At 38.6% G+C, this 18,755-nt stretch overlaps 1 protein-coding gene and 1 long non-coding RNA gene across 3 annotated transcripts; one reads left to right on the top strand and one right to left on the bottom strand.

The window, feature by feature from the left end:
• The first annotated feature begins 14 nt into the window (after positions 1–14).
• LOC140590926 (uncharacterized) lies at positions 15–4,820 on the top strand. The gene is made up of 3 exons (XR_011991832.1): positions 15–129; positions 2,513–2,667; positions 4,084–4,820. It is a non-coding gene; the product is annotated as an uncharacterized lncRNA (long non-coding RNA).
• On the bottom strand, positions 2,911–16,945 carry LOC111835821 (uncharacterized). 2 transcript variants are annotated; one of them, XM_023796513.2, is made up of 10 exons: positions 16,576–16,945; positions 9,208–15,960; positions 8,022–8,232; positions 7,800–7,876; positions 7,336–7,435; positions 6,854–6,912; positions 6,611–6,743; positions 6,430–6,500; positions 4,827–4,879; positions 2,911–3,971 (listed from the first exon to the last, which is right to left on the bottom strand). In XM_023796513.2, the coding sequence occupies exons 1-10, from the start codon at positions 16,630–16,632 to the stop codon at positions 3,908–3,910; spliced, it is 7,578 nt and encodes a 2,525-aa protein (XP_023652281.2). In that variant the 5' UTR covers positions 16,633–16,945; the 3' UTR covers positions 2,911–3,907. The 2 variants fall into 2 exon arrangements, 1 of the variants encoding a protein (XP_023652281.2); XR_011991829.1 differs by lacking the exons at positions 2,911–3,971; positions 4,827–4,879; positions 6,430–6,500 and having other exon boundaries at positions 6,667–6,743; positions 7,811–7,876.
• Positions 16,946–18,755: the final 1,810 nt, after the last annotated feature.

Here is an 18,755-nt window from a genome sequence, read left to right as displayed (position 1 = left end):
TTTCTTTTCGTGATCTTGACGTCACGCTTTGTTCCGACAATGGGGGGAGGGGAGGGGCCACAACGTTTTAAATGTTTAAAAAACAGGCTAATGTTATTTCCAAATTAAAGGTCTACGATAATCGCAAAGGTATTTAAATTTACAGTTACATTTTAACACCATTCACATATAAACAATTTAAAAACATAAAGAGAAAACTGAAATAGGATGCGAAGTAAATTCATTTGTACTAACTTCTAAGGCATTCATAATTAGTATTTTAAAACTATTTTGTGATTTTGAAATGTAAAAAAAAAAAAACCTTAAAATGGGACTGGCGTCTTGGTACCGTTTCACAGCACCCGGGTTTGGGATTCAAACCCGCCTCTTCTCTGTATAGTTTGCATGTTTTTCCCTGTGTCATATGGGGGTACGTTTCCCAAAAGCCATGCTGCTAACATGCAACTGAACGGTTCCAACTATTTAAGCTGCTAACGGGAGGGTTCCTCCTGCTGACTGCATTTATCACCATGTCAATATTAATTAGCTACCCCATATACCGACGTAATAATTATGCAATGCTTAGGCCTTGGTCAACTTTTTTTGATAGCTAAGGTTCCTTTGTTATGTTATGGAGCACTGTGCAGAATGGTCCCAGTTCAGATCTCTTATTTATTAATGTTTATTTTTTTATTATTTAATTGACATTCCTAAAATATTAGTGGTGGTATTAGTGTCATAAAGTTTTTTCCACTTAAAATACATATTCTAATATACTTTTATTCTGCTTGAACAATTAATTGCATAGTGAACACAAATTTGCACCTTTTGTACCATTCTTAAAGCATTTGCGTCTCAGAACTCAGAAATTCTTTGTTGGCTCAAAACCCACAAAGGAGACACTATTGAATGATAGGTATACAGGACTGACCTTCCTGAATTAAGCTTGTTCCCCCAAAGAAGAAACTCAGTCTTGTGTGGTGAATTACTTCTACAAGATCAATCCCAAGAAACGAATTTCATTAGCTATTCTGTCAGAATTACACATTCTGGGTGTGTGTGGAAATTGTGCAAGATTGCTCCTGCAGTCCAAAGACATATAGTTAGTCTAACTTGCATCTTTATATTGTGCATAGTTTGCAAGTCTATGTGCCTCTGAAGGACTGGCATCCTGCTGTCCTGGGTGTATCCCAGCCTTGTGCTCTGTGATAGACTGGCATGCCATCCGGGGTGTACCCCGGGGTGTACCCCAGCCTTGTGCTTTGTGATGGCCTGGCATCCCCTCCGGGGTGTACCCTAGCCTTGTGCCCTGTTATGGACTGGCATCCCATCTGGGGTGTACCCTAGCCTTGTGCCCTGTAATGGACTGGCATCCCATCTGGGGTGTACCCCAGCCTTGTGCCCTGTGATGGACTGGCATCCCATTTAGGGTATACCCCAGCCTTGTACCTGGGATATCACCTGTAAATCTGACCAGGGTGAGAGTTGGGAAATGGGCACATCCAGGTCACTACTGGAGAAGCAAAAGAACAGAGGTGGAACTGAGTGCTGTTCTGTACTATTTATGATAAACTTTCCCATAATAATCCTATAAACTTGCTTATTGTATGTAATGAATTCCCATATTCTCATTTTTAATTTGTAGGTCACCTGCCCAGAAGGGTGACCACCAGCATGACTCTTAAAAGGACACCTGTGTCCAAAAAGAAGGACTAAGGCTCAGAAATAAGGACCCCCATGAAAAGTGTTGAGTGGGGGGAGTATATCATGCAAACACCATGAAAGCTGAGAACAGTACATCTATCGTGATATTTATCTCGTTATCTTGAGAAAAATGCATTTAAAAATTGAAAGACGCCCATTCTTGGCTTTCATAGTATGTGTGCGCATGTGTCTCACATTTCCCTTTGTTTTTGCTATGTACCAGGGGTGGGAGAGAGTGCCATTAGTAGTTGATGGGGAAGGAAAAAGAAGGGTAAGGGAACTAATTAGCCTGACAGCATGTTTTGGGAGTAGTAGAACTGTAAACTGTGGAACATGGATTCAATCCACTGACACTGGATATGTGAGGCAATAGAGCTACCAACCAAGCCACCATGCTGCTTAGTGTGTTTGTAACACACTATTTAATTTGACGATGTGAATTGACACTTTGCATGCTGAAGTAAACCTCTCATCATGCGAAAGGCCATACTATAAATGCAAAATAAATGCTCATGTCGTCTAATGATCTTTGCAGTAGGAGGAAATGTATATGTTGCCTTTGGATAAAGTCCTTAACTGTACACGCCTATCAGCTACATTGTGCAGGACCTAATGGAGACAGACTTGTACAAACTGCTGAAGACTCAGCAGCTCAGCAATGACCACATCTGCTACTTCCTCTACCAGATCCTTAGAGGCCTCAAATATATCCATTCAGCTAATGCAGGGGTGCCCAACTCCAGTCCTGGAGGGCCAGAGTCCTGCACATTTTTGGGTTTCCCCTCATTTAACACACCTGATTCAACTCCTTGTGCTAATTACCACACAGCTCTTCAGCTGAATCATTTATGGTGGAACAGGGAAAGAATAAGCTACACAGGGCTCCGGCCCTCCAGGACTGGAGTTGGGCACCCCTGAGCTAATGTGTTACACAGAGACCTCAAGCCCTTCAATCTCCTAATCAACACCACCTGTGACCTCAAGGTAAGAATTCCAGGTGACAGGATGTATCTCTTATGTATTGAGGAGGACATCCAACAGCAGTCAGGACAGAGGACTGGAAAACCGGAATGATTGAGATCTGGATGGATGGTCACCCTACTGACCAGTGCAGCTTTGGACTAACCACATCTTACACAGAGCCATTGTTATTCTAATACTGAAATTTAGTGTGACCAATTTGTAAGGCGTTTTTGTAAATATAGAAAGTTTTCAGGAGAACCCAACTTGTTTTTGAAAATATTCATTATAACTGCATAGCTTAAAAAAAATCTGGTAGCAAAGACATTACAAACTGAATTTTTCCTCTGAAAATACACCACACACTATAAAAGGATAATGAATTAAGAGAATACATTTCCATGAATATATATTAAACAGAAACTCTTAATTAAAACCATTATTTTCCACAATTCACTGGTTCCTGATAAAGTTTGCATTCTACCTTTGTCTCAAATATTCACATACATGTTTTCTCTTTTTACGTATGAATTATAATATGTATTTTAATTAGGTAAACAATTGCTATGTGAATAACAGATGCATAGATGTTAACCAATTCTGTTTTCTTTTTAGCATATTTGTTCACTGTATTTCATACCTAAACATTACATTCAAATTTTATGTGGAATAGTAAAATATAAGTATTTATTTGCATTAGACAAAAGTAATAGGAAAATACCTTGACATTCATTCGGTGTGCCCAATTAGTAATTTAAAGACAATCTTAACAGAAAATAATTATATACCAGATCATAATAATAATAATAAAATCCGAAATGGGATGCATGACATTATTTATAAGTTTTTGTGCAGAACATGTCAAAGTACAGAGTGGTATTTTAAAAGCAATTAAAAACATATGCTATATATCTTTTTTCTTAATAAAACAAAGAATCATATAGTGCAAGTTATTATAAGATGCATAAGTAAATATTTTTAAATCATGAATGAGCATTTTAAAAGCACGAATGGAAGAAGCAGCTTAAATGTGCATTTACATTATAATGAAAAGAGATTCTGTAGTCCTTAATCAGCAACGTTGTAATGAATGTTTGTACTTAGACCTTTGAAGCAGATAGAAAGTGCTGTGACATTTAAACTTGAGAACCGTGAATCCCAACTTCAAATGAGTTACTCCTGCCTTCACAATCAATTTCATTTGAACAATATAACCATATTGCTCTATTACTTATCGATTTCATTATAATATATTATGGATTTTTCACTTTCTTTCAGTCTTCATAAATTTTTTTTTAAGCTCTGACACCAACATTGGGCTGTCTGATCTGTGAAGAAAATGAGACAGAAAATCAAAATAAGATTTGTGGTAAAGGACACAGTGAAATCACTCTGCTAACTTTTGGATTTGAAGCAGTGATCTTTTCTTTTTTATCACAGGCTGATCATCCGAACTGTCTGTTCTAAACATCACCCAGTGGTTAAGGATTTTGCTCAGGGGTCCAAAGAAAAAAATCACTTTGGAAATCAAACCAGCAACTTTCCAGGCACAACATCCTAATTTGCAGAGGCACACACCACCCATTAGGTATTATTTAAAATAATTATAAAATGGATGGTAGATTGGTTTTACATTGCCTTTTTATTTGTATGAATATGCTATGTGTAGTAGCCTCATTCCTTCAGCAATGGGGTATGAATCTCCCCTGCTTTATTTGTGTGGAATTTGCATCTCCTCTTTGTGATCTGTGGGTTTCCTTTATTAACTCTCCACTATCGTCCCTCAGTACAAACACATGAGTTAGGCTCACTGGTTTTTCAAAATCCCCTGTAGTATAATCCCTATAATGGACTGACATCCCATCATCCCTTCTGCTCAGGGGCATCAGGGGGGCATGGATACCTAGGCAGATTCAGGGGGCCCCTTAAACACATAAAATTATAATTAAAATTGGGCAGGGTGGCCCAGAATCTCTAGCTGTGCCCTGCATCTGCTGCCTGGTACAGACTCCAGGCACCCACTACCCAAACCTGGATAAGCCATTAGACCGGTTTTTGATAATCAGAATATAGTATCATTTTAGTACACCAGAAAAAAAGGAAATTATTGTCATTTCAGGTACAATATGAAATAATGTAAAAATATTTTAATATGAAACATTTAAAGTTCATAGTTTTCTTACCCTGGTTTTTCTGGCTGATTATTTTCAGTTTCATTCCGCTCTGCTTCTGATGTCTTTTAATAAAAATACAAACCTTGTTAGAAAATTATGATCATAAAGGTAATAATCAATTTTTAACCCAGACATCCTGTTGGCTGTGTTTTTGATACATTTATACTTTGAAGGCTCTATTTAAAACTATTTGGTTAATTCAATTACCAATTAACACTCAGTGAATCAGTCAGTCAAATCAATATAGTACTGATTTATAACGATCTGGAAAAAAAAAAAAAGCTGCAGGGATGGATGAATTATAACTGCGGTGGCATAAAATTTTTTAATAAGTCCAATGCTCTAACTTTGGTAGCTACTGTACATTGAATCTTGTCAGGGTTAGCACCCGTCTGTCTGAGTCTTTCGTGTCTTCTCCCTGTTTGGCCAGCAGGTGTCGCTGGCCATCCTGTCCTCCCTGTTGTCTTTAGAGTGTTTCCACTACTCACTTGACAGCTGCATATTTTGCTTTGAGCCTTGGTTGTGTTTTACCTGTCTTTATTATTCCCCAGTGTAAGATTCTGTTTCCTTTTTCTCTATCAGTTTTTAGGTTCCCTGTTCTCCCAGGTCCTTGAGTTAATTATTAGTTTCATCTGTTGCCTGTTCTTGTACCAGTCCTTGTGTGTTCAACCTGATTGCTCGTTGTCCTGCACCCTCCCTGACTGGTTAATTGTTTCATGTCTCACTCCTCCTGTGTCGTTACCCAGTTTGGTCCATTTTTGTTTTGTAGTGTTCCCAGTGTTTTTGGTTTTGTTAATAAATCCCTGTGTTCCTGTGAGCTGCCAGTGGATCGTCACCTCCTTTCCCCGCCTGCATGATGCCCCGCCCCCATGCCAGAACCGCCCGAGGCCATGACAGAATCTAGGCTCTTCCCTGATGGACACTGATCCATGAAAAATGTAATTAGTATTTTTAATAGTACTTAAATATTTCCCATAATCCAAATGTTTAGTACAGGTATCTTATATGGTTCCTAATATAAGTTTTGTTATGCATTTGTTTTGCGGAAAATAACTAAAACGTCTCTTTAAATCCTGGTGCAATTTCAATATGCGAAACAGTTTATAATTATTAAATAATTCAGATTCAATGAGAAATAAACTGTCTATTTTTCTTCCAGGATTAAACATACATGTTTTACAACTTTTTAAACTTTTCGCGATGAGTTCATCTGCGTTTCAGACAGAGTCGCTTAGTGGTCATGTAATGAACTGCATGTGTAGAAGGGCAAGAGATGCATAACGGGTAGTGTCGACCTTAAGCTCAATCTCAATTATATATAGGGTTTGTGTGTGTGTAAGTGAAATATATTTCAGCAACATGAGGTGCACCCCACTTCTTGTACTTTGGAAGGGAAATAAATTCATGTTATTGTGCTGCTAGATAGAAGTGCTTTGCGTTGTACCTTATGCATAAGAATTAAATTCAATGAAATAGCCTGAAACCCAACTGAACAGCCAGCCCTCCATCCTCAAGAAAAATCACAAGCCTCAGTTATTGAGGACTAAGAGAATTTTAAGAGAAACATATTCTTACATACTGAACCATGTGAAATATCAACTGTAATACTTACTTTACCCTCTTCACCTCTCATTTTACTTCCCCTTTCTGTCTTTCTGAGCATAGGAAAACCAGCACCAAAACCTGTTCAAATACAATTTGTAATAAGATAGAGGGCAGTTATCCATGTATGCTACAGAAATACAGCCACAAACAAGAAAAAAACATTAAAGAATCAATATGCTTTCTCGTACTTGGAAGTTTTATAGTGGACGGTCCAACACTTTTGATTCCCTTTTCCTTTGACTCTTCTCCGTTTCTCTCAGCTCCTCCCCCACTCGATGTATCACATTTACCAGGAGAGACTGTAGCATCATCTGTAGTCTTCTGAAAGATTTCATTTATTTTGGTCAATTGGGTAAACTAATAAATGAATAAATGGTTTGTGTTTTAGTCATGTAGAAGGCTAGTGCTCTGTCTTTGTGTTTTTTTTGTACCTCTATCAGCTTTACTCCTTTGTCTGTCTTCCTCAGGGCAGGCATTCCTGGGCCAAAACCTGAAGCATAAACTCAAAGCTGTGGGAAAAACTCATTCAATGGCAAAGATGACTGACCATGGTCATTCTCATACTCACTATTTTTACTCTCATTTCTTTGTTTTCTTTTATGATTCAAGACTCAAAATGCAAATATTAAAAACTAGGAAACTTAAAAATATATGTTTAACTATTACATACAGTGAATCTATGTCTCTAAATTGCCCCTAGTGTGTGATTGTGTTGTGTGTGCCCTGTGCAGGACTGCCATTCTGTCCCTGCTATCCTTTGCCTCATGTCCTGGCTTAATGTCATGCTGTATTGGATAAGCATTTGGAAAATGAGTGGATTGATCAATGCATGGATGGATATTTGGGATATATGGATACTTTGCATAATCTCCATGAGACCAGGTTGCTTCGTTTCACATCACTCAATAGTTACCTGGCAGCTTCACTCCAACAGATCCTGCTGCCCACTTTTTTGTGCCTGCTGGCTCCCTGTCCTCAGGACCAAGATTTGGGGTTGGTGCCTTTATGGTCATCTATAGGAATATAATTCAGTTCACAACTAAAGAATACTGGCAATTTATAAGTTCTACAGTATAAATCAACGAATCAGTGTGTTACTTATAGGTTCCTCAGGGTGTGAGTCACTCTAATAAAGGCTGAGTTATACATTGGTATGTTGCTAGCCTGCTGTTTTTGCCATGGTTGTTGCTGTTCATGGTGTTGAAAAAAAAAACTTTATGCTATGACTGCACGATATTGAAAAATTTCAGGTATCACAATGTGATTTTTTTTGTGATAAATATGTTTTAGCTAAATTAAACCCCCCACACTCAGCCAGCTAGTGTTTTGGTGGTGTAATTGCAGAGCAACACAGACACACCCTAGACGTGTAAATACCTGTCCTGTACCTTCTTCTCCCCTCTCCTCCACTCTTCGTTCTGTTTTCTTCAGTACTGGAAACCCTGCACCAATACCTGTACAGCCAAGCAGTAAGTACAAGGACGACCAATGAGAGAACTGCTGTGTATACTTCTGTAAAATGCTGAAGTAAGATTCCTGCAGTCAATTGTATAGAAGAACAAAATCTGAAGACCTCAGTACTCTCTAAATGTCCCTTACCTGGCAGTTTGAATCGCATCATCTCTACTCCTCCCACCTTTATTCCAGCTGGCTTTGTTGCTGCCTCCTCATCCAGTGTTGGTGGTGCAGAAGTGGGGCTTAAGGAAGGTATTTGGAGGAGAATGCGAGGGTCTTTGGGTGCGCGAATGTGGCGATTCTTAAGAGCGATTCGGGACTTTTGTGCAGTGAAATCCAATGAGGGTGAATCCAGCTGTAAAGGAGATGCTCTCAATTTCTTATCATTAATGAAAGAACACTGTATCCTACACATGCTGCTTGCAACTGCTTATTCTGGTCGGAGTCAGATAGTGGTCTGGAACTGATCCCAGTAAGCAAAGGGCATGAAGCACAGGACACACAGCATAGACAGCATAAGGTACAACGCAAAGACACACCCTGGATAGAATGCTACTGTATACACACGGCTCACACATCATCAAGCACTACAGGCCATTCAGCGATGCCAGTTAAGCTAGACGCATGTCTTTGGACCCTGGGAGAACAGTACAGGGGGAGAACTTGCAAGCTAAACACAAAGAGCAGAAGTCTGAGAAAACAGAAACAATGGACCATGAAGCTTAACTTAAAATTCAAGATTTTAATAATTCTAACAACCTCTGACATTTTCTGATCATTTTAGCACTGTTAAAATGCATGCATGTGTTCTGGTAGAATTAAAGCATCACAGTCCCTTCGTTTGTCCACATAAGGACATTATGATTTTGCAGAGTTCTATGTGTCCCTAGGTCAACATGGGAAGGGCTTGCATTATTCTTCTTTAACCAATCACAGTCGTCATCGTATGATCGTATCACCACATTTGCTATTTTTTTTCTCTCATTTTCAAACTCAAGGGTTGCCGCCATCAAGGAATCATTATGTGGCTCAAGAAGCTAAGCCTATCTGCTTGTGTTTGCGAGGTTGCTGTTTCAAGCCTTGCTATTATTATTATTATTAACATTTTAATTATTATTGCTATTATCATCATGAAATAAAAACACACCCTTACATTGCTCCATACAGCCTTTGCAGGTAAGCATATTCCTATGTTTTGTCCACTCCCTTGTTTACCCAATGACACACTGAACTTGGCAAAATCAGGACATGAGTCCACATAAAACCTACTGCTTTAGCAGTAGAACTAAACTTCAAAAAAGTGGTTAAATGTTTGGATGATAAATCTTACCTGAAGGTTAAATTCTTCTTCTTCATTTTCATGGGTCCTTTTCCGAATTCTTTTTTTGCCTACTCCATCCTTTGTAATATGCTTTCTTCCCTCATTTCCATCTGTTTCTTCATTCACGATTATTGTTCTGGATTGTCCTGTACTTTCTGCTAACAGTTTCCTGTGTTCACTTGTTTTGTGCAATTTTGCATCACTGAATTGACTCTGAATGTCTTTTGCCTTTGTAAAAATTTCATCTTCTTCTAATTTTACACCCTTTTCGATTTTCAGCTGTATTTTTGGTCTTTGTCCTTCTGTTGTGCTCATTGTAGATTCATTGATATCCCTTCCACTCTCTGCTCCCCTTATTGCTCCTCTGTCCACAGCATACGGAGTGTCACCACTTTCACTCCCATCATTATTTATGGTTTCTTCTGTCTTTTCTATTGCCCATCCATCTCTAAGTGTAATACCCTCTGTTACAATGTTTGCACTAAATCCTTCGATAAGTTCTGATTTGGTAGCTGGAGCCACATTGAAATCCATTCCATCTCCCTCTTCCATTGTTTTTATGTCTACATTTTCATCTGACACATGCCCTTCATCTTTAGTTTCTCCTACTATCAATATGGTTGGCTGTTTTTCAGGACATTCATTGTCACGTTCTTCCTTTTTGGTTTCCTGTTCTTCAGCTACTTTTAACAAATCAATTATGTGAGAATTCCTCCCAAAAATGTTGTCTTCATTTATTTGAGGTTCTACTGTTTGTTGCAAATCTGATTTTGTTTCATTCTCTTTGCTCATATCTAATGCTTCATGGAATATGTTGATATTCTCATAAGGTTGCACCTCTGTAGATATATCAAATATTTCATGTTCTTTTAACTCATAAACATTTTCTCTATGTTTCCTATCATCTCGCAATTCTGTCACTGAGATCTCTAAATTTTTTCCTTCTCTTAAATTTTGTACATTTACTTCACATGTTTCAGATTCTCCAACATCAATCCAGGATACTGCTACTTCTTCAATTATCTTACTCTCTTCTCTCCATCTCTCTTCATGGAGGATTTCTGTGTCTCTCATTCCCTCAGAATCATTTTTTTCTTCTTTTCCTAACTCAAATAAACATCTTTCCCTTTCTCCATCCTCTCGACTAGCTTTAATTACCCCAGATTCATCTCTGTCTTCTGTTACTGATCCTTGATTTTTGTTTTCTTCATCCAGCTCATCTCTCAGTTTGTCCACATCTCCTTCCTCTACTACCACAGATTCTCCAACATCCACCCAGGATGCTGCTACTTCTTCATTTATCTTACTCTCTTCTCTCCATCTTTCTTCATGGAGGATTTCTGTGTCTCTCATTCCAGCAGAAGCATTATTTTCTTCTTTTTCTATCTCAAATAAACATCTTTCCCTTTCTCCATCCTCTACACCTTCTACAATTACATCTGATTCATCGCTGTCGTCTGATAGATATCCTTGATTTTTGTCTTCTTCATCCAACTCATCTCTCAATTTGTCCACATCTCCCTCCTCTTCTACTCTCTCTTTCTCTCTTGCAAATTGCCTCATGTCTAATGTGAAAACACCTTCTGGTAAAGTGACCTCGTCATTGCTTTTCTCATATCTTTGTGTTGCATTCTTTTCTACTTCAGCAGATTGTTCCTCTCTTTGGAACTTATCTTGTCCTGCCACCTGTGTTTTTCTCATCTCTTCCTCTCCTTCTCCTGCCATGATTGTTTCATCTTTTATTTCAGGTTCCATCAGCAGAAGCTTTTCTTGCACTTCCACCTCTACCACTTCATTCATTTCTGCTCCTCTATTCTCCTTCTCCTCTCTTACTTGGTCTGACTTTTCATCTTTCATACTGATCTCGGCTCCAGCTGGCTCTTCTTTGGAAGATCTTTCCTCTCTTTCTCTGTACTCCTCTCCCTCATGGTTTATATCATCCTCCCATTCTGTTCCTGATATGTCTTTGTTTTCTTCAGTGACTTTTTTGTTTGTTTCCACAGAATCTCCAACATCCACCCCGGTTGCTGCTACTTCTTCATTTATCATACTCTTTTCTCTCCATCCCTCTTCATGGAGGACTTCTATGTCTCTCATTCCCTCATAAATGATAATTTCTTCTTTTTCTGACTCAAATAAACATCTTTCCCTTTCTCCATCCTCTCCACTCTGTTCAATTACATCGGATTCATCTCTGTCTTCTGTCACAGATCCTTGACTTTTGTTTTCTTCATCCAGCTCATCTCTCAATTTGTCCACATCTCCTTCCTCTTTGACTCTCTCTTCTTCTCTTTCTTGCACTTCTATCTCTATCTTTTCATTCAGTTCTGCTCCTCTATCCTCCTCCTCCTCTTGGACTTTGTCTAACTCTCCTTCTTCCATGCTGACCTCAACTCCAGCTGGCTTTTCTTTGGAAGATATTTCCTCTCTTTCTCTTTCTTTGTACTCCTCTCCCTCATAGTTTATATCATCCTCCCATTCTGTTCCTGATATCTCTTTGTTTTCTTCAGCGACTTTTTTGTTTGCTTCCACAGATTCTCCAACATCCACCCCGGATGCTGCTACTTCTTCATTTATCTTACTCTCTTCTCTCCGTCTCTCTTCATGGAGGATTTCTGTGTCTCTCATTCCCTCATAAACATTATTTTCTTCTTTTTCTAACTCAAATAATGGTATTTCCCTTTCTCCATCCTCTCCACCTTCTTCAATTACATCGGATTCATCTCTGTCTTCTGTTACAGATCCTTGACTTTTGTCTTCTTCATCCAACTCATCTCTCAGTTTGTCCACATCTCCCTCCTCTTCCACACTCTCCTTTTCTCTTTCTTGCACTTCTACCTCTATCTTTTCATTCAGTTCTGCTCCTCTATCCTCCTCCTCCTCTTGGACTTTGTCTAACTCTCCTATTTCCATGCTGACCTCAACTCCAGCTGGCTCTTCTTTGGGAGATCTTTCCTCTCTTTCTCTTTCTTTGTACTCCTCTCCCTCATGTTTTATATCATCCTCCCATTCTGTTCCTGATATCTCTTTGTTTTCCTCAGCTGCTTCTTTGTTTGCCTCCACAGATTCTCCAACATCCACCCGGGATGCTGCTACTTCTTCATTTATCTTACTCTCTTCTCTCCATCTCTCTTCATGGAGGATTTCTGTGTCTCTCATTCCCTCATAAACATTATTTTCTTCTTTTTCTATCTCAAGTAAACATCTTTCCCTTTCTCCATCCTCTCCACCTTCTTCAATTACATCTGATTCATCTCTGTCTTCTGTTACTAATCCTTGATTATGGTCTTCTTCATCCAGCTCATCTCTCAATTTGTCCACATCTCCTTCCTCTTCTACCCTCTCTTTCTCTGTTTCAAACTGCCCCATGTTTAATATGAAAACACCTTCTGGTAAAGTAACCTCATCATTGCTTTTTTCATTTTTTTGTGTTTCATTCTCTTCCACTTCAGCAGTTTCTTCCTCTCTTTGGACCTCATCTTGTCCTGCCATCTGTGTTTTTCTCATCTCTTCTTCTCCTGCCATAATTGTTTCACGTTTTTTTTCAGGTTCCATTATACTAAGCCTTTCTTGCAGTTCCATCTCTACCATTTCATTCTGTTCTGTTCCTCTATTTTCCTTCTTCTCTCTGACTTTAGCTGACTCTCCATCTTCCATACTGACCTTGGCTTTAGCTGACTTTTCTTCAGAAGATCTTTCCTCTCTTTCTTTTTCGTTCTCCTCATTCACCTCTCCCTCATAGTTTATATCATCTCTCCATCCTGTTCCTGATATCTCTTTGTTTTCTTCAGTGACTTTTTTGTTTGTTTCCACAGATTCTCCAATATCCACCCCGGTTGCTGCTACTTGTTCATTTATCTTACTCCTTTCTCTCCATCCCTCTTCATGGAGGATTTCTTTGTCACTCATTCCCTCATAAATGATACTTTCTTCTTTTTCTGACTCAAATAAACATCTTTTTCTTTCTTCATCCTCTCCACCTTCTTCAATTACATCGGATTCATCTCTGTCTTCTGTTACAGATCCTTGACTTTTGTCTTCTTCATCCAACTCATCTCTCAGTTTGTCCACATCTCCCTCCTCTTCCACACTCTCCTTTTCTCTTTCTTGCACTTCTATCTCTATCTTTTCATTCAGTTCTGCTCCTCTATCCTCCTCCTCCTCTTGGACTTTGTCTAACTCTCCATCTTCCATGCTGACCTCAACTCCAGTTGGCTTTTCTTTGGGAGATCTTTCCTCTCTTTCTTTTTCGTTCTCCTCATTCACCTCTCCCTCATAGTTTATATCATCTCTCCATCCTGTTCCTGATATCTCTTTGTTTTCTGCAGCAACTTTTTTGTTTGCCTCCACAGATTCTCCAACATCCACCCCGGATGCTGCTACTTCTTCATTTATCTTACTCTCTTCTCTCCGTCTCTCTTCATGGAGGATTTCTGTGTCTCTCATTCCCTCATAAACATTATTTTCTTCTTTTTCTGACTCAAATAAGCATCTTTTTCTTTCTTCATCCTCTCCACCTTCTTCAATTACATCGGATTCATCTCTGTCTTCTGTTACAGATCCTTGACTTTTGTCTTCTTCATCCAACTCATCTCTCAGTTTGTCCACATCTCCCTCCTCTTCCACACTCTCCTTTTCTCTTTCTTGCACTTCTATCTCTATCTTTTCATTCAGTTCTGCTCCTCTATCCTCCTCCTCCTCTTGGACTTTGTCTAACTCTCCTTCTTCAATGCTGACCTCAACTCCAGCTGGCTCTTCTTTGGAAGATATTTCCTCTCTTTCGCTTTCTTTGTACTCCTCTCCCTCATGGTTTATATCATCCTCCCATTCTGTTCCTGATATCTCTTTGTTTTCTTCAGCGACTTTTTTGTTTGCTTCCACAGATTCTCCAACATCCACCCCGGATGCTGCTACTTCTTCATTTGTCTTACTCTCTTCTCTCCGTCTCTCTTCATGGAGGATTTCTGTGTCTCTCATTCCCTCATAAACATTTTCTTCTTTTTCTATCTCAAATAAACATCTTTCCCTTTCTCCATCCTCTCCACTTTCTTCAATTACAACAGATTCATCTCTGTCTTCTGTCATAGATCCTTTACTTTTGTCTTCTTCATCCAGCTCTTCTCTCAATTTGTTCACATCTCCTTCCTCTTCCACCTGCTGTTCCGTTCTTTCATATTGCCCCATGTTTAATGTGAGAACACTTTCTGGTAAAATTTCTTCATCTTTGCTTTTTTCATTTCTTTGTGTTTCTCTTTGGACCTCATCTTGTCCTGCCATTTGTGTTTTTCTACTCTCATCTTGTCCTTCCCCTGCCTCGATTGTTTCATATTTTATTTCAATTTCCATCACCTGAAGCCTTTCTTGCACTCCCATCTCTGCTTTTTCATTCTGTTCCGCTTCTCTTTTCTCCTCCTCCTGTCTGACTTTGTCTGACTCTTTATTTTCCATACTGACATCTACTTTTTTGATTGCAGTTTCAAAGCCTCCATACATCCCAGATCCAAACTCCCCCTGTATCCTAGCTTCTTGTTTTTCTTCATAAGATTTTTCTTCTTTTTCTGCTTTTTTTCTATTATCCATCTTTTCTTTTTGCACAGGCTGTATTCTTGCACATTCTTCACCATCTTCTTCTCCTAACCTATCTTCTCTTCCTAATTCATATAAATATCTTATGTCCCTTTCATCTGCTCCAGCCAAGTCTTTTTTATAGCTCTTCTTCTTTGTTTCTAGTCTTTGACTTTTTTGTACTTCTTGCCACTCTCCTCTCATTTCTTCTCCCTTTGACCCTCTTTCTAAAACTCCCATACTTGTTTTTGTGATGCTTTCAATTACCATTGTTTCTTCTGTGGATCTTTCATTTTCTTCATAGCTTCCTTGTCCTGCTCCCCCTGCTTCCACTCCATCTGCTGTTTCTCCAGGTTCTATTTCTCGTGTGTCTATAATGTCAGAAAGCAAAACTTTGTCTTCTTCAAATGGTGTCTCCCCTGCTACTGGTTCAGTTTTTCCATTTGAGTCTCTCATCATGTCCTCTCGAGTCATCACCACCTCTTTTACCACACTGTCTCCTATTACCTTCTCAGTCACATCATGTTCCTCAGTGTGCCCTCTGAAGATACTCACTTCATTTGACTGTATAAGATCTTCATATTTTCTTGCATTTTTCCTTTCTTTTTTTATTTCACATTTAGATTCATCTTCCTCTCCGAAAGGATATTTATCCCCTGGTAATCTGACATCTGTTTCTTCCACTAATTCGATTTTTTTTTCTGTTCTTTGATCAACAGATTTGTGAGATTCATCCTCAGTTGTTTTGTCATCTTGATTTTTATTTTCTTGTTCATTAGTGAAGATATAAGTATCTTCAACTTCCACCCCCAGTTTTATTATGTCTTGTGTTATATCCCCCTTGTCTTGAGCATCATCAGCTTCTTCAAGGACTGCCTTTTCCGGATGTTGGTTAACCTGTTCTTTCTCTGTGCTTGTGACGTACACAGACATGCATTGCTCACTCATGCTTTCCATCTGGTTGGAAAGGAAGATCTCATGCCGCATCAAATTAACCACTCTTTCATCTGCAGTGTCCACATGTGACCAACATTTACTCTCTCTTTTGGTTTCTTCTCTTAAATAATTATCTTCTTCCTCCTTATCACTGTTTTTTTCTTCGCAAACTCTAGCTTCCGGGCTAATATTTGTGTCATCGTTTCCTGTATCTGGAGGCGCTGCCGTTAAATATCGCTGCACAGTTGATGTGACATAGCCCTTTGAGTTTGCATTTATAAGAAAGAAAGGAAGCGGCAATTTTATTTTACCATCATTTATAATTTCTTACGCTACTATAATGACTATAGATAGTAAGAGAACATATAGCTAACAAACTTAATAATAAACACCGAACCACATAAGTATACTGTATACCGCTACCTTTTTTTGTCACGCACGGAATCTGACCAGGAATGTTATGCGAAAATGCAAACATGGAATTCCGCTTTTCTACCTATGCACAGTGTATTTAATATTACATACAATACTTACACAGTAAAACTGTATTTTGCTTTGAAAATACTGCAAAACAGTTTTATTAACTTGTTAATCACCAAGTGACGGTTATCAGTTAAAGCCACGTTCAAATCACCAATAGAACAATGTACTGTTACCAGACTATTTATTTGCAATGAAACAATAAAACAATATTGCATATTATAGATGTTATTATAATATACCATTAATTCATGTACAATTATTAACATGTACTGTTTATCTTTGGGCGTCCTCAATAGACTTAAGGCTTTTTTACAGTAGGTTTTCGCGAAGCATCAATAATAAAAAATTATTAAATAGGCTATAATAAATAAATAAGCAAGTGCGCCGACTTACCAAAAATTCCCAGAACATCTGCCCAATACGTGACACAAAATTGGCCTGGGAGTCCATGCTTAGAGAAAAGTTCGATATCCTGTTGCGATCAAACAGTTCGTGTCTTCAGACCTGTCCAAGCAATAAACTGTTACCGTCTGTACTTATCTTGTTGAACGTCAACGAAAATATAGAGCAAGTAAAGCAATTATTTCTCTGATCAGTTTAAGAAATGAATTTGCGGGGTTTCCTACAAACTTAATATTTATCATTTATGTAAGTACGGCAATATCTAAAGCGAGTTCTGTCGTCAGCCGAAATTAAAATTAAAGCCATAGCAAACTTTTTTTCAAAAGTCCAAAGTGGTTTAGTTCCTGTTGTCATTAAAATGAGGAAGAGACAAATTCACAGAGAAAACTGGACACCGCAGTCCGTCATACTGAGGGGGGTGGAGTTTTTCATCAAGTTATCATCGACTTCAGCGCTGGCCGGTGTATTTATTTTATTGTGAAAATTGGCCGTGCATGAAAGGAGTTAATTTGCCATCAGTTTATTTTTCTTGTTGAAAAAACTGTGGTTTACGTGTCAGTTACAGTCATAAACTTAAAACTTACAGACCTGACTTCCTCAAAAAGAAATAAAACCAGAATTATGTCGTGAATATAATAATGTTCTAAATTGCACTGGTAACGGTTAGTTCTTGATTACGCTGCCTTTCCTGCTTATTAAATTGACATACATTTCCATCTATGGAAATGTACTCATAAAAACTTAAGCTCCTGTCGTTAACCTCAGCCACCACTACCTCATTTCTAAATGTTTAACACGGGATGTCTTTTTAAACACTTGGTATTTAATAATAACGCAGAGACACCTTTATAACACGTTAGACTATCTGCTTCCCAGCTTACTGATTCTGTTCTGTTTTTGTTATATATAAAGTGATGAGGACAATGCCGACATTCTGTAATTGCAGAGACAATAAAAGTACACTTACACACAGTGCATAATGACAGACATTTACCCATAACCACACTCGATGCACAGATGCAAAGTGACTCGTTCCTGTTGAATATGTTAGTTGGGCGTAATTCAGGGTGAAGGAACAGAAACAAACAAAAAAATGCATGTTCTTTAGCAAAGGGCCATTGTATTTATTATAAAAACATACAATGTGATCAAGGAATAATGAAATATACTAAAAACTAGTTATAAACAAAGATAGATCATATTTCATTCGAATCAGATTGAATAGAAGAGGAAACAGCTTTACTAAATAATCTGGAGTCAGATGCAAAATATCCTGTGATGCAAATTATCACTTATGTATTTAACATCGACAATTGAAGCCAGCGCAATTAATTCTGTAACACCTGCCTCCAGTAAGCAGTCCAGTTTAGCACCAGGCACAACTGGCCCACACCCCTTTGTTAAACCAAGAGTATGTCACTGAGGCAACAACTTCGTGGGCAATGAATGAATGAATGTTCATTGCTAACTAGATGATTTTCCAGGATTGTTGTTGAGTAAGTTTGCATCTCTTTCCTGCTTGTGAATCCTTTCAACTGAATGTGGTTTGAGTATGTGTTCTTGTGACGTGGCAAAAGCAAAGTTCAGTTTTTCCCATAACTATTTTTGTCTCCTCTTTTGTCCCATCATTTAGGAAATAGTGATGCTGATGATGAACATAAAATCCATTATAGGTTATACATGCACTCACTGGCCACTTTATTAGGTACACCTTGCTAGTACCAGGTCAGACCCCCTTTTGCCCTCAGAACTGCCTTAGTTCTTTGTGGCGTAGATTCAACAAGGTTTTAAAATATTCCACAGAGACTTTCATCCATGTTGACATAATTGCATGGTCCAATTGCTGCAGATTTGTCAGTTGCAGCTTCATGATGCTAATCTCCCGTTCCACCACATCCCATAGGTGCTTTATTGGATTGAGGTGGCTGTGGAGGCCATTTGAGTCCATTGAATAAAGGGTACCAGGAAAATATCCCCCTACACCATTACACCACTACCCAGAATTGTTGATAGAAGGCAGGATGGATCCATGCTTTCATGTTGTTTACGCCAAACTCTGACCGTACCATCGGAATGTCGCAACAGAAATCAAGACGCATCTGACAAGGCAACATTTTCTTCCATGTCTTCCATCGTTCAATTTTAATGAGCCCATGCCCACAGTAGCCTCA

Source organism: Paramormyrops kingsleyae, chromosome 5, assembly GCF_048594095.1.
Source record: "Paramormyrops kingsleyae isolate MSU_618 chromosome 5, PKINGS_0.4, whole genome shotgun sequence".
Classification (NCBI taxonomy): domain Eukaryota; kingdom Metazoa; phylum Chordata; class Actinopteri; order Osteoglossiformes; family Mormyridae; genus Paramormyrops; species Paramormyrops kingsleyae.
Note: the sequence above shows the minus strand (reverse complement) of the source record. Positions and strands in the feature narration are given on the sequence as shown.

Coding starts and splice junctions, on each gene's coding strand:
- LOC111835821 (XM_023796513.2), bottom strand. CDS start 16,632: ATGGACTCCCAGGCCAATTTTGTGTCACGTATTGGGCAGATGTTCTGG. Junction 15,961..16,575: donor AGATGTTCTGGGAATTTTTG/GTAAGTCGGCGC, acceptor GCAAACTCAAAG/GGCTATGTCACATCAACTGT. Junction 8,233..9,207: donor AAGAAGAATTTAACCTTCAG/GTAAGATTTATC, acceptor TCTCCTTTACAG/CTGGATTCACCCTCATTGGA.